This window comes from Peromyscus eremicus, chromosome 2, assembly GCF_949786415.1.
Source record: "Peromyscus eremicus chromosome 2, PerEre_H2_v1, whole genome shotgun sequence".
Lineage (NCBI taxonomy): Eukaryota > Metazoa > Chordata > Mammalia > Rodentia > Cricetidae > Peromyscus > Peromyscus eremicus.
Window position 1 is genome coordinate 112,216,396 of NC_081417.1, and position 27,789 is coordinate 112,244,184.

General features: G+C 39.3%; 1 protein-coding gene across 3 annotated transcripts in view; it reads left to right on the forward strand.

Annotated features, from left to right (window-relative positions):
* Nfia (nuclear factor I A) overlaps positions 1-27,789 on the forward strand; it is a 344,021-nt gene that overhangs the window by 6,040 nt on the left and 310,192 nt on the right. For all 3 annotated transcript variants that reach the window (XM_059254554.1, XM_059254555.1, XM_059254553.1), the window contains exon 2: positions 4,211-4,742. In XM_059254554.1, the coding sequence (XP_059110537.1) occupies positions 4,211-4,742 (532 nt within the window). The remainder of the gene's footprint in view (positions 1-4,210; positions 4,743-27,789) is intronic.

A 27,789-nucleotide genomic window follows, 5' to 3' on the forward strand; every position in this document is an offset into this window, starting at 1 on the left:
GCCCCTCCTGCTCGAGCCTCCCAGCTCATCCCTCCCGTTCTTGTCTGCACCACCGGCAAGGAAACACTGCTATTTTGCGGCTCCGGATCTGGTCCCGTTTGAATATATTATTTATTTTCTCTGACTAAAAGGCATAAAGTCAGAGTGATTTGCGCTAATTTTTCTTTTTAAGCGTGAGTCTTTATACTGCTTTAAAACATTGCAGTCTGATCAGTAATTACCTACATGAAGTTATATGCTTCGAGCACAAGGTTTATTCATGCCTCCCTCAAAACCCTGCTACCACTGTGCCTTCAATGAGCTGGAGCTAACGGTTTACCGGGAATACTTTGGAAGGCTGAAAGTATCAGGAGTTTTTCCTCTCCCCTCTAGATTCTGGATTTATTTCCCACATGACTTCCCTTCTTACTGCAGTATCTAACAGTAATAACACTGGATATTTGATCTCAGAAGACTCTTAAATGCATCTTTTATGTGGAGATGGTCTGTTTGGGATTTAGGCCTCACATTAATAATGGATAGCAGTTGTTTTAGTTATTGTAAAAGTCCACCCCCCCACCACACACACTTCCAAAGTTACTATTTTAGTAACTTGTGGAAGTATGGAATGAAACTTTTCCAACCACTTCTGGCAAGGTTCACAATTGCATATGGATAAGATGCAAAGTGTAAGATAATTTGAATGAATTATAGTCTGCAGTGAAAGTGCTGAGATTCGAAAGGCTGAAATTCCAATTGGCAAAAGTTTGCAACACGTAGAACTTGTAGATAATACCAGCATGCTGCAATAGCAAGAAAGACCCTTATGGACACAACGGTTATCTTCTCGAGTGAGATTTGAAAAGATAAAAGTTCTGGTCTGGGGCTGTGCATTTCAGGAGCATACCTGTGTATCCATGCAGGCCCCAGGCGTAGTTAGGTATTTAACAAAGTTGGCTTCTCTTGAGTTATTATCACGTTAAGAAAGTTTTTTTCTTCCCCTTTCCCCCTCCTACACTCTTGGCAGCACTGATTGATGCATTCACTAGGCCTCCACACCACTAAGAGAAACGCTTATTTGGTGTAGCAGTTTGTGAAGAAAATGTACAATAAACAGGGAATAAAGGCTCATTTGTTTTATGAGAGGGTCTTTAAAAGTTGATTTACAATTTATTTAACTTTCTGGAATATTTATAACACGTTCGAGCCAGTTTCAGAAAGAAAAACTTAGGTCGTTTATTGCTCATTTAAAAAAAAAATAAAAAGATCCAGTAAGCATGGTGATAAATGTACTCTAACTGTAAGAGAAAACTCAGTTTGCTGTGTGTACTTGGAAGGGGCTTTACCTTGAGAATGCCAGGCCTCTTCTTTTGATTGAGGATGGGCATATCATAATCAACTCCTATACCTGCCTAAATCCTGACAGTTCAGCAGAAATTTATGAGTAAAGCTTTTGGAAAAAAAAAAAAAAAAAAAAGGAGTTTCCAGCACTACCACTATTCTGTGGCTCTTAAACTTGGCCTGCTTTCAAACAGATCCACATTTTAGATGCCGATTCAAAGCAATGCGGCTTTGAAGCAGGTCCACAGGTTTATTTTTATTGGTGGGCTGTAACATTCTCATCACCTATGTATGTACAATATTACTTGTTTTCTCTTGAATATTTTTTAAATATTACAGAGTTTATGGTGTTTTGTTGAGGAGCTTGAATTATGAGAACATACCCCCACCCCCCGAAACGTTTAGCTTTCTTTGGACATTTCCTGTAATTTTTTTTTTTTAAGTTTGGATGCTTTGGGAGATATTTCTATCATTACGTTGGCTAAGTATGATTGTCATTTGAGTAAAGTTATATAAAATATTGTGTGTTTTTATTTACGTTCTAGAAACCTTTGGGGAATAATACATTGTAAATACCTCTGATGCAAAACTGGCGGATATAGATTGTCCGTGAGGACTAGTTAACCTTATTTTCAAATTTTTTTCTGAAGAGATATATGGGCGTTTGGTTGGCAGGTGAACGCAATGATTCTGAACGTGAACTGATGCAGTTGTCAGTTTCTAAGAAGTGTTTTAGGAGTATCTTTGGACATATAAAATAACCACATTAGAATGTTTATTTAACGTGTTTATTATCATTAATAAGGTAATGCCTTAGCATAGATATGATGTATTTGGAGCTATTTGCCTTATAAAATGGAGCTGAGTCTTTAAAAATGAAAGCCTCCTTTTGGAGAAGGCTCACTGTGTAGTTTAAGGTCGACTTCAGAGATTCTTTCCATAATGCCACGGAGTCTTAGTCTCTAGTATGTCCTGTATACATCTGGACGTCAGTCAATATGAAATACATAACATTTATATATTTCAGAACATTTCAAGGATGAGCTCAGAATTTAGAAATGTTTAAATGCTTTGTGGTTTGGCATGTACCTTAGCGGATAAACTGCGCCTTTCCCCCTGTGTTTTCCTTCGAAAGGAATAAAGATTCTTAAATATTACACAGTTTTAAAATGCTAATGGTTTACGGTAAAGAATAATATAATTATTGTATTTTACTCTTTCCCCCCCCTGGAAGAATGGACACGTGTTAACCAAAGCTCAGCCCTTCTTTTATTCCTTTTTTGAAAAAGAGCAAGTTTCAAAACTGAACTTGAGCCATGGAGTCTAAAATTTGTGCAGAAAGAGAGAAAAGGCCAATTATTGTAACAATTAAATATGCGTTATATGATTATACACTTACTTTAAAGAATCCTGCTGTATGTAATGTTTACATGGTTGATTAAAATTTGTAAAAAAAATTAACAGATTTGACTATTAAAATATATTACCTTCAGTATACATTTGAATGTTTAAAATTTTAATTTCTTGAGTAGTAATACTATTTTTGGTATTGCAGTTTCTTGTACCTCAAGAATGTTAAGGTTGCTGTAAGAAACGTTAAAAAAGGAATATATTTACATTTATACACTCTTAACTCTTCTTAAAAAGTCACCACATATTCCTCTAGTTTTCTTATCTTCATTTATTTGAAAGTAAATAATTTATCTTTGTGGCAGAAAGCCGTTATATAAAATTGGTGTGGCCTAGTTAATCAAGAGTTAGATGTCCTCTCTGAGCATTTGTGAATGTTATTGTTTAACTTTTAAAAAATTTTTATACTCAAAATTTCTAACCAACGTCAACATAAGAATCACATACTTTTAAGTAAACCAGGAAGAAAATTTTAAATGCTTTAAGTTCATTTTTCTCTTCCAATTATCTGACTTTTAACGAGAGATCTGTGAAGGGTTTCCTTGAGTCTCCTGTTTGCTGATGGGGAAAAAGCTGAAATATTATTTTAAAAAATGAGATGATGCATTTTATAGGGCTGGTTGCTTTTGAGGGTGTTCCACAGTCCTATCAGCCCCTAAATGTGTTCAGTTGCAGGAGTACTGTCTCAGTGAGGCACCCTGTTTACTCTGGGCCTGGGGCTCTGCTTTGTTTGGTGTGCCCCCCCCAACTCCTTTTTTGTTCTCTTCCCATGGTTAAATAATGATTTCTTGGGCATAGTTTTTTTTTTTTTTTTTTGTCAAATGAATACCAAATCATCCCTTCTTTTCTGTAAAGACCTGCCACATATTTTTCTATTTTTTTTTTGTAAATTATCAGTAACTATAATATTTAGAAGAGTAATTAAGATATTACCAAAAATACATGAGAGGCAGATCAGAGTCTTCATGGACTCTCCAAAGGGAAAGTCTTTGTTTTCATTGACGGTAGAGATGGGTCTTGCTCCTAGACTTCCATAAACATTGACTGGCACCTGAGTGTTTAGGATTTGCCAATCTGGCTGCCGGGTCCTGGCCGCACTACAAATGGTGAGGTCAAGGCTGGGACAAAATTAGATATGGCCTCCTTGAAATAGGGTTAAGAGTATATATTGTTATGAGCGTTTAGGTAAACTCGGCTTGCTCTGTAAAGGATTTGGGAAGTAGGCCGCACGATGGAACATACCAAAATGTTGAAAAATTCTTAGCAGTTTTCTCCTTTCAGATCATAGGCAATGGTGCTGAGAGCGTTCCCCTTCCCCCCGGTTGCCCTTAGGGATTTTTACATATGATTTTAAAGGTAATAAAATACTTGGGCCACATTTCATGTGAAATGAAGGATATCTTTAGGACAACTCTGGGAGGCAAGTGGTCTCCTTTTGTGTTGGTCATATTCGTATTTTTGTTTTTATTCCTTTCCCTAGGATGAGTTTCATCCTTTCATTGAAGCACTTCTGCCCCACGTCCGCGCCTTCGCCTACACATGGTTCAACCTGCAGGCCCGAAAGCGAAAATACTTCAAAAAACATGAGAAGCGCATGTCGAAAGAAGAGGAGAGGGCTGTGAAGGATGAACTGCTAAGTGAGAAGCCCGAAGTCAAGCAGAAGTGGGCTTCCCGACTTCTGGCCAAGTTACGGAAAGATATCCGGCCTGAGTACCGAGAGGATTTTGTTCTTACAGTTACAGGGAAAAAACCTCCATGCTGTGTTCTTTCCAACCCAGACCAGAAAGGCAAGATGCGGAGAATTGACTGCCTCCGCCAGGCAGATAAAGTGTGGAGGTTGGACCTCGTCATGGTGATCTTGTTCAAAGGTATTCCGCTGGAAAGTACTGATGGCGAGCGCCTTGTAAAGTCCCCACAGTGCTCAAATCCAGGGCTCTGTGTCCAGCCCCATCACATAGGGGTTTCTGTTAAGGAACTCGATTTATATTTGGCATACTTTGTGCATGCAGCAGGTAAGTGCGATGGGAACAACTCCTTCTGCTTTCTTGTGTATGTCTCTTCTGATGACCTCTGTGAATGCTGAACCATTCCTGACCTCCCTCTAAGGGCCAGCCTAGGGCATTGGGCCGGTGAGGTTTCAGAGGGTAAACCAGAGTCAGGACAGTTTGAACACCTTGCTGCCCCTCTCTGAGGCGCCACCCTCATTCAGGTATAAAAGCAAAGCTCTCAGAGAATTCCCACTCAGGTCACGTATGGTAAGTAATGCCATCAGAAGTCTTGGTAGTTCAGTGGGCGAGAAGTTGTAGTCAGAGTTTTTAGACTCATGGTAAGAGAAGCCTCATGACAACCTTCCTTATAAAGAATAGATTTTAAACTGGATTGTGATCTTGTTAAAAAATACATTTCATTTGTTGTTAGCTGCTTTTCTGTTGGGATTTTTTTTTAAACTTTTGAGGCCTCTTTGCGCCCCTTGCCAATTAAGAAGTTGGAGGTAAGGTTACTATCAAAATGCTGGGCCTTTATGAAAGAAAGATAATCACATTAATATACAAGCTTAGCAGCTTCGTATGTGGGAATTCTCTGTGTCATTTCAAATAGCCGAAGGAAACCAACCAACCAAATTCTAAGCAGGTGATATTAAACGTGACCAGCTTGCATAGCCTGGGTGAATGCATTGTGAAATCGCCATTGGTAATTGATCCATTGACCTATTTTGATTTGTATGAGATTCACTATTGATTTTGAGACGTGTCTTACCAGAGTGTGCTTCAGAATTTGGAAGAGCATTCAGGAATCAACTGTTGAGGGCTGGGTGAAATAATGCAGCATACTTTGTTCTTTTCGTCTTGTTTTAGACAAAGGCTCATTGTGTTATGTGAAAGCTCAGGTCTTGTGTAACTTGTTGACTTTTTATATGTACATATCAGTCTTGCTAGATTGCCTTCATGGCAGTTACTTAAGCCAGATGGGAGAAAGAAAGTTGTGGAATCCTCTCTCTCTCTCTCTCTCTCTCTCTCTCTCTCTCTCACACACACACACACACACACACACACACACACACACACACTTTTTTCTTTTTCCCCCACAATGGAGAGAAAATATAGTATCTGCAAAGTCAACACTATTTTGCAAAAGATTTTTAAAATCTGAAAAATTTTAATTTTCAAAGAAATCAGATAACATTTTACTCTCTATTTTTTTCAATATATGATTTAGAAAGAGAACTTTTGTTACCCATCTGTCCTTACTTAAGAAACTGGAGAAACTGACTCTGCAAGCATGTCACATCATCATTTGTGTTGTGTTGGCAGGGGACAGATGTGTATTTCAGAGGATGCGCTCTGAAAACGTTTCAAATATTTGGGCTTTTGAAAATGTATACTCAATTACAAGGCATGCCTGTTGCTTTAGCCAGTTTGAGGCAGCGGAAGTTCTAAACAGGAACAAGTGGCCTTTCCTTAACCCTCCTCAACCTTGCTGCTCACTTTTCTTGTCTATAGTAAAAGCAAAGTTAAAGTTTTCTTTTTTTTTTCTTCCTCATCATTTGTATGTGTTAAGTGCCTAGGAGTGCAAGACAGTTATGGGCATTCCCAGTACACTCTTTATATCATGTGTTTATCATTTAGATATTTAGGAAAATAATTTATCAATGATAGTGAATTTTCTAATTGGGCAACTTTGAAACTTGAGGATGCTAAAAATTGATGCAGGGTGTGAGTGGGCTTATTACAAGAAAGAACCAAAATTGAAATGTCTGTGGCGTTTCTGTCAGTTTGAGCAAGACCCCTTCTGTGCTTTTAAGTTGAGCATTTCTCTGAGAATCTCGGGGAAATTACCTTTAAAGACATGTAGCTGCCTGGCTCTTCCCGTTCCCTGGTTCACCTTTTCTGTTGGTGAGTTATTGTGCAGTTACTTCCCGTCCTTAAGACAACGCAGTTGCTGGTTGGTAGGATGTCTGAAGGAGTGATGCTACCGGAATGACATTTGGGAGGTTGCTTAGGAGAGTTAGCATGCTTACAGCTGATGAAAGATTTATCGACAGCCACATGGATCAGACTACCTTCAGTTTGGTGTTCCTCATGTATCCCAGAATGCCTCCTCAGGCCTGAATACTAGCCAAGTGCCTGGCCATTGCTTTCCAGAGCACCACAGTAATGGCTGCCTGTGTGCCCGCAATCGGGAGCTTGCAAAAAGAAAATAGATAGTAAAGGCCTTTTATTAGAAAATACTTCAAATTTGATCTAAGATATTTTGGGACCTCTTATTCGTGAAAGAGAAGCTGCCGATGCTGATATGGGGTAGATCGGTCAACCTACGATCGGCTGATTTGACAAGCATCTGTTATAATGCTGAAGATTTGTAAACACTAAACAATGTTTTTACCTCCTTAAAAGTTTTGAGAACTTGCCAGTATTGGCACGAAGCAGAGACTCTGAAGCGTGCTTCCCAATCCATGCCAAAACCATCGTGGCCTTTGCACCTGTAGTGCGTTTTTTTCCATTTCTTTGAAAATGTACTTTTTTCCTTCTTGAATGCCTCCTCTCCTCTACACCACCATCCCCTTTTGAAATATGTACATTGATTATCACTTCATGGACTGGATGGGTTTTTGTTGTTGTTGTTTTGTTACTTTTGTTTTATTATTATTATTATTATTATTGGAAAACATTAAAATGTGAATACTGGAAGCAAATGCATAATCAAACATTTGTTAAAAGCAGTGGTAATTTTTTCCCCCTGAGGCTTAGAGATGATAAAAGCCAATGCTTTGACTGCATCCCTAAATCTGGTGGTATTAGAACTGTGTGATTTTCGTGTCAAATAAACAGTAAGAAGTATAGTGAAGTCACGTGATTCCATAAGCCTGAGACTTTCATCTTGTTCGGTCCATAAAATAACAAGGCCATTTTATGTCTTTAATTTGGTCTCTATTTGCATTGTCTTTCCTGTGTATCATATGACGACTTGGTGGTATTATGGTATCATGTCCAATGGCTTTCTTTGTGGGCATGTAACAGTAAAGCTAATTTATGACCAGCCTTTACCAGATGATCTGTATCAGAATCTACAATATACCCGGCACGTGGCAAGGTCACAATTTAAGTTGTTAAGGTCATAACCTTAGCCACCAGGCATTTGACCTTTTAGATAAAGTTAACCTTTGTTCATTAGTAGGCACTCAACCGAGAACTTTCTGGAGAGTTTTTTCTTTCTTTCTTTTCTTTTTCCATTTTTTTTTTGAAACTGCTTCTGTATAACTTCTGGAAATGTAATCAGATTCTAAGGATTCTGTTAAGTTAGTTAAATTTTGTTAAGAGGTTGGACTTTTAAAAGGACTTCTTTCTTGGACGGAGGTGGATTGCTTTATTTACGACACAAAATGATAGTCACTGTTTATGTTTGGTATTACCTGGTGTGGAGTACAGCAACAGCTCTGAGATAGTCTTTGCATGTGGTGACACTTAAAATCTAAAATTAAACAAATGGAATTATGTTTAATTCAACAGAGGCCCTTGCTAATTTGCAGGTGGCAATGGGCCCAAAGCTGAAGCACACTGAGCCATTGTCACTTGTTAAAGGTGAGGAGTTTTCTAAGATTGCAAGTATTTTTAGCTGTCTTAAAGAATCCACTTGGAAAGATTAAGTGACCAAAATTGTCAGCAAATTGCTGCAACTGCTAATTAGCCAATGACAAAGGAACTGATGCCATCATCACGGCAGTGCGAGGACGCTTGAGTTTTAAGATGGGAAGTGAACACTTCTGCAGAGGAACCTTGGAGTATAGGAGCTGCTGCTTGGTCTGTCTCTGCCCTTGCAGGGAGAGCTGTTTCAGTATCCCAGCAGCTTGGTACCCATCCTGTAACCTGCAGGGCTGTATTACTCATCACCGCATGGTCTGTACCAAAGTGTTCCTTTGGTTATGCTTTCAGGCATCCTCATTTTAAGTCGGAACTCTGCGAGTTTGGCTGGGATGAGCCACGTGTTTCCATTTCAGCCAAAAGAGGAGCTATTCCCATTCAGGTGCACGTTAGTTTTATTTTGGCCTCGTGACTGCCATTCCTTCATATAGTACTAGAGAAAGCCATGATATGCAGATAGACCAGATGGTCATGTTGACAGATTGAGAATTCACTTCCTACTGCTTCAGAGCAGGTGTAAGATGGGGAGTGCCTGTGAGTGTGTGCTTTGTGTGCATGTGTGCACACCCAGGCTGCACCCAGAGTGCTGCTTAAGCAGTAGCAATGATTTCAATAGTATTCAAAATATACTTTTTAAAATGTGGAATAATTGCACATGAGGTTGCAGTACATATAAAATAATTTTAAACATTAAAAATGAGTCATTATTTTGTTATATTTTATAATTCTATATCCAATTAGTTTTTGCAATGTACCAATTTTAGGTGACTTAGCACATTTGTTAGAGGGAGTATTGCATTTCTAACATATATTCAGCATGTTCTGCTGGCAAGTATGTGCGTGTGTGTTTATATTCAAGCCTAGGACTGTACATATATAATTAAACTTCTTCAGAATCTTAACAAACTCCCTAGCAGAAACTTGTGGACATAGTTCCCATGATTTGTGGTGATAAAGTAAGTTTGGAAAAAGAAGGGATGAGACTAATATATGGTGAAACTTAAAATTAAGAGAGACCTAGTCTGTATCCCAAATTCCAGTGCTGACCCTAAGTCAAATTCGTGGTAGAATTTTTGGCTCATTGGTATATTGTAACTTACTGATTCACGTATACAGTTTTATCTCTTAATTTTATAAAGATAGTTCTAGCAACCAACAGACTTGAGATTAACTATGACTTTTAGAGCCTTAAGTGAGTAACCTGAGGATAGTAACAATAGCCTTTCCCTTGAATGTAGTAACAAAATCCTGTGCTTAGACCATAGTGAGAAAGATGGGCGTTCAAAGGCAGAGAGCTCACAGGAACACAGAGCAAAAGTTGGTTGAGAGGAAGCCTTTGAATGGAAGTCAGTTTGTTTATGGCTAAGAGGTTTGACTGTGTTGGTTAGAAAATTTCCCAATGCTATTGGCCTGGTTTGCCTCTCTTCCTTCCCACCCCGTGATGAATAGCATTAATTTAAACCTATTTAAGGCTAGTGTGGGAGAAACCACAGCTTTTGTTGTGGTCAGTGCTGTACACAGTAGGACTGGGTTAGGGCCTGGAGCGCCTTCCAGAGGACGCAGAACAGCCCGTCGGCTCTTTAAATCTCCCACAGAAGCAGTTGCTCCTAAATGTCAATATAGATTATTGAAAACAATACTGAGGATTAGAAGAGAAGAAAAAAATGCAGACTGAGTTTAGCAAATGTGCTAAAATCTAGTTTTGTACTGTTCCTTAAGTAATTTCTTTGTGGTTATTTAGAGGTGAGAGCTTGCTTTTAAAAATATTATAAGTTGTAAACTCTTGGGGGAAGAGGAAGGAGCCAGGTGGAGGAGGAAAAGTATGAAGAAACGGTATGCATTGTTAAGGGAAATGAAATGTAAAACTATAGACTTAATTGCAAGTGGAGATACTCTGAAGGAGTTTTGGCCTAAGCAGCAACTGTGAAGGATCTCAGGCAGGAGGATGTCAAGTGGAGAAGTTTATAAAGCATATTTCTACCTTTGTGTGTGTGTGTGTGTGTGTGTGTGTGTGTGTGTGTGTGTGTGTGTGTGTAATTAGTTTGAGGCAAAGTTGCTACTTGGAGTTTCAAGGTTCAATTTAAAACTTTAGAAAACAAATGTACAAAGACTTCTTTTGGGTTTAGGCATTCAGCTAAGGACTCTAGGATGCATACAGCTTGGCAAGGGTGCTGTGGCCATGCTTCTGATTTCTGTTGATTTGCATCATGTAGCTCACAGTGCAGGCCGGGCCGGCCACTCTCAGGCTCCCTCCCACTGATGTAATGGTAGCCCACACATTATAGATCCAGACTCTGATGTCTCTGAGCGCGACAGAATTTTCTCACTTCTACTTAAGTAGAAGTGGCTTTCCCCCTCTTCTGTCGCCCCCCTCCGCCCCCGTATTGGAAAACATATACTCATTTTTTTTTTTTAAATTATGGTCACTGCAGTGTTTTAGCTAATAGAGCTAGCCCTCCCATCACTGTTCTAGTTAAATAAACATGGTTTTGGAGATAAAGAATGATAAGTCCAGCAGCGAATGGCGAAGGCAGAAACTTTACAGAAAAAAAAATGTTTGCTGTTCCATTTGCAAAACAGACTCCGGAGGACCGAGACATCCTTTCCTTTAGATCTGTGTCCCTTGGCACTTCTTGGTCTCCTATGAGCTGTCTAACATGTTGCTAACTCGTCCATGAACGGGTAGGCTGGCCACAGTGACGATGCACTGAAGTAGAATCATTTCATATCTTTGAGAACTTTTGTTGACTTTTTACATCTTTTTACGTCTCTCAAAGACTTAACCTGGTGGTAGATATTTGCAACTCACATCCACTGGGAGTACCAACCCGGAGCCAGAAAGAAGGGAATGGGACTTGGCATGTCTGAGCTGAGGCTGACACCGGCCGGAGTTCACTTTATACTTAGCTTGCGCTTTTTAACTTCATTTTGTTTTTTTCCGTGCCGGGCACCCCCACATTGTTAGGCAAGCCTCAGATGACTCTCTGCACTTCTTCTTTTTTCTTTCTTCTTTCACTCTGGACCTCGTTCCTCAGATTAGTATCCTAAGTAACAGAACTCCGCAGAGCGGCCCACAGCAGCAGCATTTGCTCAGAGTGACATCCAGGAAGCTCTCCTGTCTCCAAACGCTTCATAACTTGTGTCTTAGTAACAACCCAAATGCCATTTAAATGGTGCCACACACCTCCCTAGAAGCAAGGGAGAACCAAACTGTCAAGCTGTAAACCTTTCCATGGAGATGTTTTCCTGTACAGTTCAAGTCGTAGCCATAGAAGAGGCCATAGTTGGTTAGGAGAGAAATGGTCTCTTGTCAATGTTAGGGTCAAAAATCTGGAATGAGTTATTTGTTCTTGTTTTCAGAATGGTGAAGTGAATAAATGTATTTTGAAAGAGGGTTAAAATAATTTTTTAAAGACAGATTAATGAATGCTAGGTATTTTGGGATGGCATTCAATAATCAAGTATTACCTAAAAATCTTAATTTTTAACATTTATATGCAATTTAAACATATTTATATATGTAAAAGGAATAGTATTTTTAATTTGTAATGATTTAATTTTAAAATTTGAAAATTGCTTTGCTTTGAAATTTGCCTTTGGTTTTTACTTTGATAATATAAAAGAAAGCAAAAATAATGTTCCAAAAAAGGAATTTTATTAGTTTAATTTTTAAAAATTAAAAATATAAAAATATAAAAAAAGATGATTCATTTTAATTCCCGTATTTTGATTTTTGGAACTTAGACAAGATTAGGGTGTTTTGTTTCATTTTGCTTTGTTTTTCAGGGGTTGGGGGCCACTTTTTGAGACAGGGTTTCTCTGTGTAGCCCTGACCGTCCAGAAACTCAGTCCGTAGACTAGGGTATTTAAAGACACGCACCTCCATACCTGGCCAAGATTAGTTCTTAATGATTGCAATGCAAAACCTAAAAGCCACACAATGTGAATCATTGTAAATAGAATAAAAAGAGTCACCACTCCAATTTATACTATATTGGTCCCTTGTATGTATTAATTCAGCTGCTGAGTTGAATTTTTATTAAATAAAACAGAAATATCACTTTTGTTCTGTGAGACAGAGTTGCACTGTGTAGTCCTGACTGGCCTGGAACCTGTTTAGGGCTGAACTCACAGAGATCCACCTGCCTCTGGCTCCCGAGTGCTAGGATTAAAGGTGTGTGTCATGTTGCCTACCTTGAAATAAGATTTGTGTGTGTGTGACTTTTGAAATAATCTATAAATTAAAAAGGTGATTACTAAGCTAGGTATAGTGACTCAGTCCTGTTATCTCGGCATTCAGTAGGCTGAGGCAGGAGGAGTGCCAGCTTGGGCTACAGAACTAGACCCTCTCTCAAAAAGTCAAGAAAAAGAAGAGGGAGGATATTAAAAAAAAAAAAAAAATCTGTGCAACGGTGAAGCACTTGCCCTGTTAGGTTGCTGACCTTGATGCTATTATCTGGGTGATTTTATTCCGTTTCACAGTCTTGCTAGCCCAGGACTGGCTAGCACATGGCCTTCGTGCTATTGGAGAAAGTAGCTACAGTAAGTTTACACAGCTTGTTCTGCGTAGGAATATTTGGTAGGGGAAGGTATTTGCAGTGAGTAACAGGGACAGTCGAATTACAGTGTTAGTATTTGCTGTCTTTTCAGAATCAGAGACAATTTTTTTTGTTTTTGTTTTCTGTTTTGTTTTTTCAAGACAGGGTTTCTCTGTGTAGTTTTGATGCTTGTCCTCAATCTCCCTCTGTAGACCAGGCTGGCCTCGAACTCAGAGATCCGCCTGGCTCTGCCTCCCGAGTGCTGGGATTAAAGGCGTGTGCCACCACCACCACCACCACCACCACCACCACCACCACCCGGCTGAATTTCTTAATATTAGAAATTTGAAGCCGTCTCTTCTGTGTGGATGTGGTTTCCCTTTTCCTGCTGGAGGCATTTACAGTTATGTATATTTTAATCTTAAAGGCATTAACTATTTAATTTTAAGCTCCTGCATAAAATGATTTTTGTATATACAGGATTCCTTATTGTCACTTTCAAATCCTCCACTGACTTCCAAAGGAGCTGACATAAAAAACCTTAGGGTGACAGATTCTCATCAACTTTCATGAAAATGTTGACTGCAGAAGGAGCCAGGTTAAAAGAGGGCTATGGACATGTGGACCAAAGAGTTGAAGTGACCTAGAGCCCTTCTTTCTGCCATTTTGGAGCATTCTAAATGGGTGTGTGATAGGGACACATAAAGTTTACTGTAGAGTATAAGGTACAGTGTGTCTACATATTTACCTCTGTAGCTCACTGTCACATGGTTGTGTGGGTTCTGTTATAATATGACACTAACAATAAAAATTATAGATATCTTTTATGCTGATGCTTTTATTTTATTTTATTTTATTATTTTATTGTTTTTTGTTTTTTGAGACAAGGTTTCTCCGTGTAGCCCTGACTGTCCTGGAACTGGCTCTATAAACCAGGCTAGCCTGAAACTCAGACCTGGGTACCTCTGCTGGGACTGAAGACTTGGCCACCACACCCGCCATATGCCGGTGGTTTCCATTACTGATAGTATGTATTTAAAAATGTTGTCCAAGGAAAATGGTGTACTCGAGAGTATGTTTGTAATATCAAGTGATTGAATACTAAAGTGCTTGACCAGTGTTTAGGATAAACAAGGATTCTAGATAAGAATTTGGCTACAGTTGTTTACATGAACAGTGCTTGTGTCTTTGTAGGACTGACAGGACTTTTGCATGGATGAGTATCATATGAAACGAGTGAGTTCCTGAACTCACTGGTGGATTCATTTAGTTGGCCTCCTTTCCCTCCTTGTAAAAGGTAGAGGTTTTTCTTCGGGAATTTCGTTTCCAGGACTTCTCACAATGCAGTCTGTGTGATACTGCTGTGCAGCAGGGTAGCACTGCTGTATGTGTCTGCCAGGGAAAGACAATCATTGCGGGGCTTTTCTGGCCTATCAGTAAGTGACAAGGACTTTTATTAAAATTTATTTTAATGTACTTTTGAAACTCACTCCCGTCGCCTTTTTCAATCGCTCTGGGCTGGTGAGATGGCCCAGGGGGTAAAGGTGCTAACTGCACAAAAGCTGCCTGTCTCCGTTGGGCCCCTGGAACACACGTGGAGACGGAAAGAGAGAGAACTGACTCCACAAAGTTGTCCCCTGACCTCCACACCTGCGCCTCCCATATCATGCTCACGCACACACCTACAGAGTAATAATACATTGAAAATGATTACTGTATTTAACATTTTTTTAAAGAATTATTGCTCAGTATTTTTAAATTTTTATGTTTTGGCGTTTCAATAAAATGTAATGAGGATAATAATTTTTTAAAAAATAACATCTTACCAAGCCCAGAATATATGTTACATATAATAATATAATTATCATATCTTACATATAACATGTATTATCTATCACATACAATTATATATATATATGATACATATACACACACACTTTTTTGTGAGAATATTTCAGGCTGAAAGGTTACAGTTAAAGAAGTAATTGTTCTAAAGATATGTGTCCCTCATCTTAGAAAAGATGAAAACACGCACAATGAATAAATGCAATCCTTTGTACTTTCGCCACCTACATTTCCTAAACTACAGCGACTGATTTCTCCAGAAAGGTCAGAGGTATCAAACAAAAAGCTTTGTGATTCCTCCAAGAGAGACATTTTGAGTTTTGCTCTGTAGAGACTGACTGCGCCTAGTTTTCGCTTCATTTTCGGTTGAGCCTAGGAGGTGACTGGGTGGAGGGTGACAGATATGTGACATGGGATCCTGAGACCGCGGACTCGTGGGCGGGCAGATGAGTAGAGAGCCGGGTTAGACAGCAGCCTGAATTCCACCTCGGCTCTTCACTATGAAGTCACTTAGTTTAGAAGTGAGCTTAGAGGCTTTAGGGGTTCGGCTTGTTTTGCGGTCGACACGGGGCAGCCAGAGAGGTTTGTGTATTTGGGTACCGTGGCTTGGAGTTTTATACGTTGTGGAGATGGGTTTCTTTGATTTTACGCGAGCTGGTTTGTCTTTACTTTGTTTCGTTTCTGACTTCTCCTAGCTTGAGAGGATCGATCCTGTTGAATGTGGGAGACTAGTTATGTTCAGAAGACTTGTGTGAGGGACTGTCCTTGCTCAGGCAACAGGGCCAGAGAGCAGAACTCACTCAAGTCAGATGATCAGGAAATAATGAAGCCTGCATTTAAGCTAAGTCTCTCAGATCCCCTGCTTGTGTTTTTAAGATGCAGTATTTATCTAGTCTTTTCTTACATATCATCTTACTGGCTCTCCACATAAACCTTAACGTTTGGGTTGATGTGTGTTTGTAATTACCTGTTTGTAGTTGGAAGCAGGTTGAGGAACTTGTCCCAGGTATGATCATAGATTGCTCTTCTGTGGCTTCTTTTTATCTCTGAGATATCCTACAACACACCATACTCTAAGCCCTGGTTCTGAATTTACAGCGATTAAAAAAAAAATACGTTCTCTAGAACTGCATGATAATCTTGAAATCCATGGTTTATTTAGAAGCTTACAAAAGGTGGTATAAGAAACCACTCAGAACGTTATCTGTGTTGGTACTAAATTTGCTTTCTTACCTTAAATGAAACTCAGAGGCCCAGAACTTTATTTTGTAGGCAGGGAGTGGAAGGTCCTGCCTCCCAGGAACGCTGTGATGGAAGAAGCTGTTGTGCATCGGACAGCAGCTGCAGCATGTGGATGCTCTGGCTGATACTGGCCAGTGAGGTCAGTTTGGCTGCCTCTCTGGACAGATTCTACCATGGCACTGGGCAGTTGCGTCATCAAACATACTTTCAGTTCTTACGGCCTCTTCATGGTGCTCAGTTCCCAAGACACAAGAACATACCATGTAATGATTTACTTATCTTAGGTGTAATGCCTTCAGATATTAATATTTCAAAGCTTTTGACCCTTTTATATTAGGGTCCTCTTAATTAATAGGCTGTGTGGAGTCTTTAAACATTTGTAGAATGAGTTGTTCATTTTTTTTTATTAAAAAAAGTGTGTGTGTGTGTGTGTGTGTGTCTGTGTGTGTGTGTGGGTTGACCTGATGAGGATGCAGGGGAGGGCTCATGTCATGATGTATGAATGTGCCTGTGTCCGTGAAGAGAATAAGAACAACTTTGTGAAGTCAGTCCTCTCTCTCTGCCTTTTTGTGGGTTCCAGGGAAGGAACTCAGCTTACCAGATGTGCTCTGTGAGCACCTTTACCAGCTGAGCCATCTCACTGGCCTTTGTATTGCTTTTTTAAAATGAGATAATTGGGGCACATTGAGGGTTGTGACACTGGACTGTATTTCTATGTATTCAAGATTTTTTTTTTTATCAGAAATATCCATGTAAATGTTCAGAAAGTCCAGACATGGAATAGGGTGCCCATGCTTTCTGTTACTTAAGAGCTGACCGCTATGATATGTTTTCTCTTGAGCAAGCCACAGAGACGTGTAACTTTTTGTTTCTTTTTTTTTTTTTTTTAAAGACGTCTCCCTTGTACTCATGAAATATGAAACAAATAGAGTTACAGGAAAACTAGAGTGGAAAACAGAAAGGAAGGGAAGCCTTGGAGAGCAAACTGTAGGGAATTCATTTGGCAGTTGGTGGCAGTTCCTAAAACACAGCCAGGTTTCAGCGGTGCAGCCTCCTACGGTAGGTCTTTTGCTCCCTCTCTGAGAGTTAGCTATGGCAAGACTTCCACGATGAAGCGGGTTTGAAGTTGCCAGGGTTCTGAAGTTGCTTTGCCTTCCCTTTTCATTGAAAGGTGGCAGGTGCACATCGCATTGCGTCCAGATAGAGAGCACCCACAGCGACGGTGACTGTGTGTGTCAGTGTGGTGATGGGGTGGCCGGATCGTCTGTGGCAAAGTGTGTGTGGATGGTGAAAAGAGCCAGAACAGTTCCAGGGCTCGTATGAAATAACAAAAGAGCAGCAGGAAACGGGTGGTCCCAATGGCATAGGCTGGGGTTTGTTTTTCTCTATTTTATTTGCTTGTTGTTTAAGCTGAAAGTGAAATCTGTCTCCACCACCACAACTATGCATTCTTCTCTCTGTATAAATCGTGGAATAAATAATTTGTTCTACAGTTAGTTTCAAAACCCAGAAAATGCGGTGTGTAACGTTTACAAAATGGCACGGGATGGTCTTAGAAACTCGTTCCGAGCACTGTAAATAAAAATGGCTGGGGATTAGTCTCAGAAACATGTGGGACGTCATGAAACTCAAGACGCAGCTCTTTGTTTAACAGTCAGTAAGAGAAGTGAAGTAAACTTGATACAGTCCATGGGATGTTAGCAGTTCAGATCCTCCAGGGAAAAGAAAACCACGTCGCCTTCGGGTTAGATAACCAGTCTATACAAATGCCAGAGTGTGCCTGGTGATTTTAGCAATATTTTGTGTTCCCTTCATTTAAAAGTACCTTATTTCCAAATAATGAACTTTTTAAAATTTGAAAATCTTTTTTTACCCCCTAATCTTGAGAATTTTCCCCTTTCTCTTCCCTCCTCGTTGTTTCGGAATGCTTGAAAGCATTAATTTGATGCTCTTTCGTCTTCTATTTCTTCGTGTAGTCCCAATAACACTGAATAATGAAAAACAATCTTCCCTAATGTCCTGATATTATGTATTTCTAAATATGTATATCCAAGTTGGAATTGAGTTTGTAATAATGCCATTAACGCTCGTTTCTGGTTTTAGAGTCTTTAGAAGGAAATTGTTTCAGAGTATTATTCTCTTGAAAACTCGGCCCACATCTGGAAAAAGCATAGCTTGCCTTAGAAATTGTAGTTAATCCCCATCTGCATATTCCCACCAGGATGATATTTCACTAACCAAAGGATCTTTTTGGTTCTTTGAACTTTGGGAGAGCCAAGTTGGGGTTAGAGAATTTCAGGAGTTGAGGAACTCGGTGTTGAGGAAGGGCTTGGGCACATGACAAGACCCCCTTGAAGTATCCTGCTACTGTGTAGTCATTTTGTAACCAGGATAACAGATACAGTATTTAAATACTGCTCACTGGAATTCAACTGAGTAAGGTGGGTAAAATGACCTTTCAGAGTTAACTATTGAACTTAACTCTCCTTGAAATCAGAGAGGGCGTGTGGGAAAACAGGAATAAAGATTCTGTGTATGGAGCACACAGGGCCTCCCTGCCCTCTTCCTTCCTGCCTACTGTAGGCTTCTACCCGTGGCATTTCAGTGGTAGCATATGCATCCATGTTTTTGTTTCTTACTGTGCTACTCCTTGGCTTGGAATGTACTAGTCCACCTTTGCTTTGCTAATTTTGTCAAGACTCAGCTGTCTTCTCATTTCCTCAAGCTTTCTTTTCATCCCAGCCTGAGGTGAGGATCCTTTCCAGGCTAGCCCTGTGTTGGTATCCCCACTATCATATCCTGTGCCGTGATAAACGGTGCTTTCTTTCTGGACAGGGACAAGTTTGTATGGCTTTGGATGCCCTATGTATGACAGACAGCACAGAACCTGGCATTTAGTGTAGATACTGTAGCATCTTTGTTCAACTAGTGACTAATGACCAAAAGGAGAATTTGGGTGGAGCACAATGAAATTGAGCAGCTTATATTTGGAATTTTAAAGACAGTAATAAGCATTGGGGATGTAGCTCAGGGGTAGTGTAGTGCTTGCCTACTATATATGGGAGCCTGGGTTTGATTTTAAGCCCTGGGAAACAAAAACAATAAAATAGTTTTTTCGTTCCTGGGTGAGAATTTTTTCTCTCTTCTCAATCGTGTGAATTGGTATCTGTTTCTTCACCCAAATCTAGTTTCATATTAGCCCAGAGGCGTTGTTGATGTGTGAATAATTCTAATTCTGAATTGAAAGGTTAGAATTATTTATAAAAAGATATTCAGAATATTTTTAATATTTTTAATTTCTAAGATCTTGTTCTTCTTGCCTGTCATCAGAGCTTTTTAACTTAGAAAAGATGCTGTTTAGGGAATGGAGTAATGCGTGTGTACCCCAGCTCACCTATGAGGAAAGTCCTTCTTCAACATCAGGTGTCTATTAACAACCCACTGTGCACTGTGCATGAGGTACACTTGATAGGCAGGGAGGAAGCTAGAGACTCTATGCTACAGAATTTTTAGTGTATAAGTTTACTAAAAATGGGGCGCTTTTCCTCAGAGTGCTCATTCAAAATTTTTTTGGTTTTGAATCACATTTTGGTTTTGAATCACATTTTGTCTTGGTCTGCGTGAGAGGTGTGTCAATCGCTCCTTCTCTCCAGTGAGCATTTGCAGGTTTGTGTGCCACCTGACTTATGGGGTCTATTTGGGGACAGTATATTTACTTATCCAAAGTTGGGAGACACCATAGGTACCAGCAGAGAAGTTAAAGATCACAGTCACGGTGTTGGGTCAGGTATATAGGTATATATATAGGGCTGAACGCTTACATTTCTCTTTGTAAAATCTAAAGCTTTCTTCTCATAAAACTGTTAGAACAGTTTCATTAGCTCCAAAAACCACAGGCATATGCACATCTTCTTAGTGTAATTGGAGACTTGTTGATCACAGGTCACATAAACTTCAGGAAGAGAAACCTAAACTAACCCAAGAAACCCCAACACATACGCATCCATGATTTTATTTTCTATCTAGCACACCCATTATCAAAATCACTCCACTATAGAGTTCCCCAGAAAGTGTTTCTGTCTGGCCTGCCGTTTATCTGAAAGCTCCTCCTGATTCCAGCAAAGGATAATGGATAAAGGATAATTTTGACAAAATACTGCTTTTTATTTTCAAAGCTAAAGCCTTACAAATAATGAGAAGCAAGACTTAGTATACAAAAATTAATGTTTGTCAAATGTGAGAAAGTGTTTGCTGTCATAGAAAATTCTGAAACCAGGTTCTGACCACCCTTCCCTGGTGATCAGTCAACAGATATACATGGTGAGGAGACACAGAGAGAACAGGGCTTCTCCTCTTATATTTTAATTTGTCCTCAGAGCTGCTTGGAAGGTAATAATGCCCCTGGGAGTATAAACAGTTTAAAGTGTATCTTCTAATCCCACACTTTCCTGTGAAGTGTGCAATTCAGGTTAAAGGTTATAAGATACTTGCTTACAGGGCAATAATCTTGAGAAGAGCAAATGTCTGTTTAGGTACAAATTTTAATACAACAATTTTAAAGCTATCTTGAAATGTCAAAAAAAAAAAAAAAAGCCCAATCAGGCACTGAAGATACAAATACCTTTATTATAATTCTTAAAATTATATCAAAATTATGTTTTGCACTTATAATTTGAATTAGGAACATTCTAACTTTTTTTAAAAAAATTCCTCCAAGTGTATTGATTTGTGGGTGGCAAGATACTTAGTGAAAATGCAGCAGCACCTGGGAGAAAACTGGTTCCTTGTCACTTGGTGCAGCTGGCGAACGTCTGGCCATCCTGTGATGTCAGCTCTCCTGTTCGCAGTTTCTAGTGGGCCATCTCAGGCCTGAGGAGTGTGTGTAGAGGAGCAGCGATCCTGTCTGCTAGACAGTGACTCTGTGTTGGCCCCTGGAGTGCACATCAGTGGTGTGCTGTCTTACCTCATTATTCCTTTGTTTTCCAGTCGGACACACCATGATCACCCCCATCCTGGCCAAGTGTGGATCTATGGACTGCACTATTTCTGTTTCTCCATGAGTGATTGTTGATCAATGTAGACCTTTTTAAGGCAGTTTATTCCTATACCCATACGGTCCTGGTGTGCTGAAGTCCTGACTGGGTTTGTGATTATATAGGTGACACCTCAACAGCAAGATTCACCTTTGGCCACTACATGCTCTTCATATCCCAGTAATTTAAAAAAAAAAATTGGAGGATGTTTATAGATTCTCATGTCTATAACTAGATTTCCTTTTTTCTTTGGGATTAGATCTCTGTGCTTCCCAGGCTGGCATGAGAATTCTGGCCTCAAGGGATCTCAGTGTCACAGCCACCAGGATAGCTGGGAGTGTGGACACAGGGCACCACACTGCTTGCTGCTAGACACTGAGCGCTGTCACGGGACGAATGTTTTGAACTCTTATTTCATCCTCTTCTGCCAGACCACAAAACTTGGTTGATTTCTTCATACACCCCCCACACATGTATAAGAAGCTATAGCATGTATAATGTGTCTTATGTGTGTGTATATACGTAAATATAAACACATTTAACAAATGTATACAGGTTGCCCAACTTTTTCAACCAACCTTGTTCATCCTTTCTTAGCTCCTTCCCAAGGACACAAGTTTATCTTGAACCAAACATGAGGATGTGAAGTAGGCTATTTAAAGAGGGGGTGGGTTATCATATTTGTATCTGACCTGGCTGGGGTTACCACTTCCATCACTGTACCCTTGTTGGTATGGAGAGCTTTGATTGGATTTGACATATAATTACTTCAGGTCAGCCAAGTAAAAAAGAATGAAGATTTTTTTTCCAACTTGATTCTTAACTAAACTCCTTTAAGGAAAAAGGGATAGAATTACTTAAAACATTCAAAATAAAAATCAGAATCCCAATGTATTTCTTTGAAAGCCCACTTCTGAGAAGTTCTTGGTAGAACATTATGGAAAAAAAATCTTTTCATTTTAATAAGCATTACTAAATTTAGTTCATATTTATTTTGAGGCATGTAAATTATAGCATATATATGGACTGAAGACCTGTGGACCTGCCCTCTCCTGAGACGGGAATCAGGACCAGTGCCTTCCACACACTTGCACGCTCTCCTGGCTCATCACTCGGAAAAGCCCACCCATTTTGAATTTTGTATTTGTAGTTGCCTTCCTCTGAAAATAGATGTCTTATCACATCTTTATATGCTAAGTACATCGTTTAGGTTGACCTGTTTTTAAGTTTTATAAATTAGGTGGGTGGGTGGGGGAGATAGGTGACATACACAAACATATACACCACATTGCCTTTCCCCCTCAACATTGTGTGTCCAGTGTTGCTGCGTATGTTGTAGTGCATGGTTGTTTCTTGTTGTATAATATTCCACTGTATAACGGAACTAAGAATTTTCTCCAGTTCCTTAGGACCCATGCCCACTGTGCCTAGGGGGACAACTGTACGGTCATATGAATGACATTTTATCATGCTAATAGTTGTCTCATCTGTACTCACTGACAGCCGCAGGGCACCAAAGGTCGTGCCGATGTCTGCATTATCTCTTATCGTCGTCGTCATTGGATTTTACTTTTTGTCTTAACTAGAGGCAAACATCCCTCTCTGTGCTAGCCTGCGTTTCTAATTTGGTTCATGGTGGGATTGTCTTTTCTCAGAGCTTGTTTCATTCCTTGTCCATGAAAAGTGTTCCTACCTTTAGGTCATGTTTTTCTGCTTTGCTGCCTGTCTCTCCGTGGTATGCAGAGGCCCAGCAGCCCTGAGTTCTACTCTTCAGGCAGCTCTGTGCTTGCATAGATCTCTTCACAGTGTGTGCCTTCACTTTTATTTTCTTCAAATTACCTTTGCTGAGCAAAACACCACAATTTTAATATAGCAAAACCTTTAAATCTTTTGTGTCTTATTTAACACGATTCCAAGCTCAGAAGTACATGGTATTTTAAAATATCTTTGTGTTCATCACATTCAAGTTTGTATTGCATTGGAGTTTAGGTTATGGATGTGTGAGGTAGGATCCACTCTCATTTTTTTTTCTATATGAATAAGCAGTTTATAATGCACCAGTTAATTAAATACTATTTACAGGCCGGGTGGTAGTGGTGCATGCCTTTAATCCCAGCACTCGGGAGGCAGAGGTAGGCAGATCTCTGTGAGTTCAAGGCCAGCCTGGTCTACAGAGTGAGATCCAGGAAAGGCACAAAGCTACACAGAGAAACCCTGTCTCAAAAAACAAAACAAAAAAAAAATTAAATACTATTTCTGTTGCTCAAATGCCTTTCAATGCCACCGTTACCATTTGTACGGCTTTCATATACATGTGGTACATTCCCAGATTATCTATTCTGTCCCGACTAATGTACTCTGTGTTACTGCAGTGGTGCTTCACTGCAAGTTACTAAGCATTTGCAGCAAGTCTTGCCTGCTGATAAAGCACATCTACTTGCTGTTTTTCACAAGCCTCTCTCTGTCCTCCACCCTTCATGGATCTATAGTAGGATCATCTGGTCAAGTTTCATGAAGAGCTTACTGGGACTTTGCTTAGATGTGTATTAACTCTACAGGTGAAGGAAACTGACATAAAAATGTATCAGATCTTATCTATGAACATGGTATGCCTTTCTTTTATTTTGATCTTGTATAATTGCATTGGATTATTTTTCGTCCAGGCCTAGAAACTTTCAAGGACAGTACTTCTATCACTCGTACTTTCAGATTATATTTTAATTTGGTTTCTGGTACAGAACTGCAGTTGAATTTTGTGTGGTGATCTAGCTCTAGTTACACATTTTAGCCAGTGTGCACTGTATGCTCTTTTGTGTCTTCTATGTAGATAGCCATACCTCATAAAGACAGTGCCATTTTCAGGTCTACTATTCAGAGTCTGTTTATGTGGACCCCCCCCCCCATGCACACATACTGTGTAGCCCTTCCAATATGGTGCTGGGGTGCCAGCCTCGGAGGGTGAGTACCTTTGACTCTTTTTTTCTTGACATACCATTTATTTATTTATTTTTAGCCATGAGTAAGACAAGTTAACTCGTTACCAGTTAAATACTACTTTTTCTGATATTTTAATTAGAAAAAGGGCATGCTCTTACCTGCTTTATTGACCACCCTCCTATTTCTGAGGATGGTAATGTGTAGTCTGTGTAACCAGTAGTGAAACTGAGTTTTCTATTAAAGTATGCTATGGTGAATGGTTCTCATTTGTACTTATTAGTGGGGAGTGATGTTTTTAGGAGTATAGTGACCTAACAGTTCACAGTAAGGATCACGTCTCATAATATACACCTAGGCAGTCAGGGAAGAGAGACATGCTGTGCATCTCCTTGAGATCGTAGGCACCAGTCTCTCAAGTTTCTGAAAAGGTGTTTTACAATTTAAATTCGTTTGGTTATTGTATTGCATGTATGTGGGCACACATGTGGAAGTCTGGACGATGTGAGGGAGTCAGTTGACTTCTTTCACCATGTGAACTGTGGGAATCGACTCAAGTCATCAGGCGTGGAGGCAAGCGCCTTTACCCACTGAGCCATCTCGTAGGCCCTGGTCTCTCATGTTTTGCCGTAAAGTACAGTATCATTTTTCACAACTTAAAATGTCTGGTTTGGATGGACCGTCTTACTCCCCTCTGTCATGGAATTTTTGTTAAGACTTAAATAGATTCTCCCCGTCTTGTGAACTGATTGCTGGAAGATGATTGTTAAAGGTGGAGGGTGATTTAGCAGCCAGGGGTTTATTATGCTTCAGGGTTTCGTGTAAGTCTCTTCTCAATTGGGTGATTAATGCACAAGAAGTTCCTTACCCCCTCCATCTCTACAGATGGCAAATGGTAGGTCCCAACTGTCATTGTTCACAAAAAAGGTTATGGTTCAAAGTCAAAGATTCAGAGATAGCATGCTAATCAATCATAGGGGCTTGTGCAGTGTGCCCAGCCAGGCAAAAGCAGGCAGGGTGGCACTAGTGACTCAGAATCCCTCAGGAACATCCTTTAAAAAATGTTTGTTCTTGATTTTATTTAGAAGAGATTATTTACGTAGTTTGAAATGTCTCTCTGAATTTAGTGTCAGACATTTAAATAGGTATAAAAATAATAGCAAATGCGTTTTCTGTGCATTGCTGGGATTTACTTTTAAAGTGGCATACTGCAGAAAGTACCATGCTAATATACTGGGATTAAAAGGAATACCTTTTTACCATTTTCACATGAAGATGATTTACGTAGGGTAACTTCCTTTCTAGGAGGCAGAATAGAATTATATTCTGGTATTGATCCACAAAGGGGATTTGCATTTTATTCATGCTATAAAAGTGCCTTTAATGGAGACATTGTGGTAATTGAATCTATACTGTGTATCACTATCAAAGTATCTTTTAAATTATTTTATGTTATATGATTTAGTAACTAAATTTAAGTCATGGGAAGGAAGATGGCTGTATTATATCTTTTAGGTATAGTGTATAGCCTTTAATATTCTCAAAGCGAATGACAGTTAAGGGCATTCTTTAGTTGAAAGAGAAAGAGAAGGAAAAGGAAAAAGACCAACTAGTGGAGAAGATTCCATTCCATTCAGCACAGTATGAGCTAAGTCAAAGGAGTTTTGTTAATTAAATTCAATTGCCGTCCATTAGACCAGAGCAGCGAGATGCCTCTGCCTGCGCTGACACAGCACAGGTATGCAATTTGGCTAAATGGCCATTTCTAAACCATAGCACACATTTCTCTACTAGTTCCCTTTTTTAAAAGTGGGAAAATTTAACCTTAAGAAGTCAAGGTAAAGGTGACATTTTTTGTGCAGTGTGTCGAGAACTGATTAGTTTGTCGACTTAGAAATGTATATAGTTCACATGGGCATTGAATGATTTTTTTAAAAAATATGCATATCTGCAGGCAAATATATTAATAAAATGTATATAACATGTATCAGTAGCTAACTTTGTGCTTTTAAAGGTTCATTTGTCATTTAACCTAAAGTTACTTGCGTCATACACCCCTCCCCCTTTAAGGCCTACTAGAAGCTATAGCTGCAACCTTTATATATAATTGGGGAATTTATAATAATTATGGGAGTTATAAAAATGAAATCTAGGTGGTGGGTAAGTGCATCTGAATTTTGGCATAAATCACTACTTCTAGAGACTATATGTCAGACCGATAAGTTTCTTACTGTAGTAAAATGACAAGAATACCACTCAGGCATTGGCTGAGGCATGGCTTTGACAGCCAGCAAGCTTGCAGTGTTGCTGAGTACACAGATTCCCACTTCCTGCCAAGATTGAAATTGGCAAACCCCACAAAGGATATTAGGGATTGTCACTTTAAGAAGAAATAACACGCTAATGTTCTGTCCTTGCTACAAAATGCAAAGGAGAGTCCTGAGTCTGTAGTCAGTTGAAATCTGTAGGTTTTTGATCCTTAGTAGAGTTCAATCAGTGTGAACATGAAAAATGAAGTAATTAGGGTTCCTCTGACATCTATGAGAATCCTCAGTGTAGTTTCACTTAATAGGACATAGCTGTTGACCATTTTCCTTTGCTACAAGAAGGATTTTTCACACAAGCTTTAAGGTGGTTTCTCCAGCCCCCGAAGAACAGAGGTCTACTTTAACTTTGAAACTTGAAGAGTAAAACTTGTCTTACTTCCTGATTTTTAAAAAATTTTTATCTTGTGCAAGCAGATGTTCTTTTTTTTTCTTTTTATAAGTTTCCAGAGCTTTTCTATGACAATAACTCATTATTGAGAACCTACTGTGTACCAGGTCTGTATCCAGCATTCAAATGTTGATGTTTCTTCTGACTCAGGAGTTTTTATTTGAATTTAGGCATAAAAAAGAAGAAAAAGATTGCATTCCATGTTGTGAAAGAGTCAGCCCCGAAACCTGCTTACCCCTTGCTATTTACAGTAAGTACTTTTGAAACAGCTGTAGGCGCTCAAATGAAAGTCGCGATGTGGAGTGGGAATGTGGGAACATTCACTTGTGAAGACCTTGCATTCTCCAGCTTTATAGCCAGCAAAAAAAGGAGATTGTTGTGCATTCTATTAAATACTGCCAGTATGATTAATTTAAAGGGTTACATTTTATTGAACCCTGGTGTAGATGCTCTTTGTCAACCCACATTCACAGCTAGTTAGAGTGTGTGTAGCATTTATCAAAACTTTCTGGAGCCCCCCTCTCACCTCATTAGCATCTGAATCTCTATTCAGCAGTTAATGTCCGTTACTGCTAGAGTGCTCAATTCTTGTTTTCAATAAGCCAGTTGTAAAATGTCAGACTGTCACTTACAATATAAAAAACCAAAAATGATGGTATTTGTAAAAATGTTATCACCTCATAAAAACAAATTGTAAAGACATGAAAGTGATCTTGCGATGCTGGGCTTTTAGAAGTGAGTTAGTGCAGCTACTTTAAATACCAGTTGTGTAGATTCCCACACTTTCCTTCCAGTGGAGAGGTTTACACAAGCATAATTTAAGTTACAATTACACTAATTAACATCTCATTTGCATAAATTGTTGAAGTCAAAACAACAAGGAATTGTCTAAGAAGTTTAATCCTATTTGTCCAAAATAGAAAGATTTTTTTTTTTAAAACATGCCTAAAAATTGGCAGCTTGGGTATGTTTTTAGTGTATTGAGCATTGTCATTTAATAAATGTCTTTCAATATATTTACGAATATATTTTTCTATTTTCTTCTACTCCACTTTTTGTAAAATGAAAACCACAGATTGGTTCCTAAGTCAGTGCTGACAAGATTTGAAATTA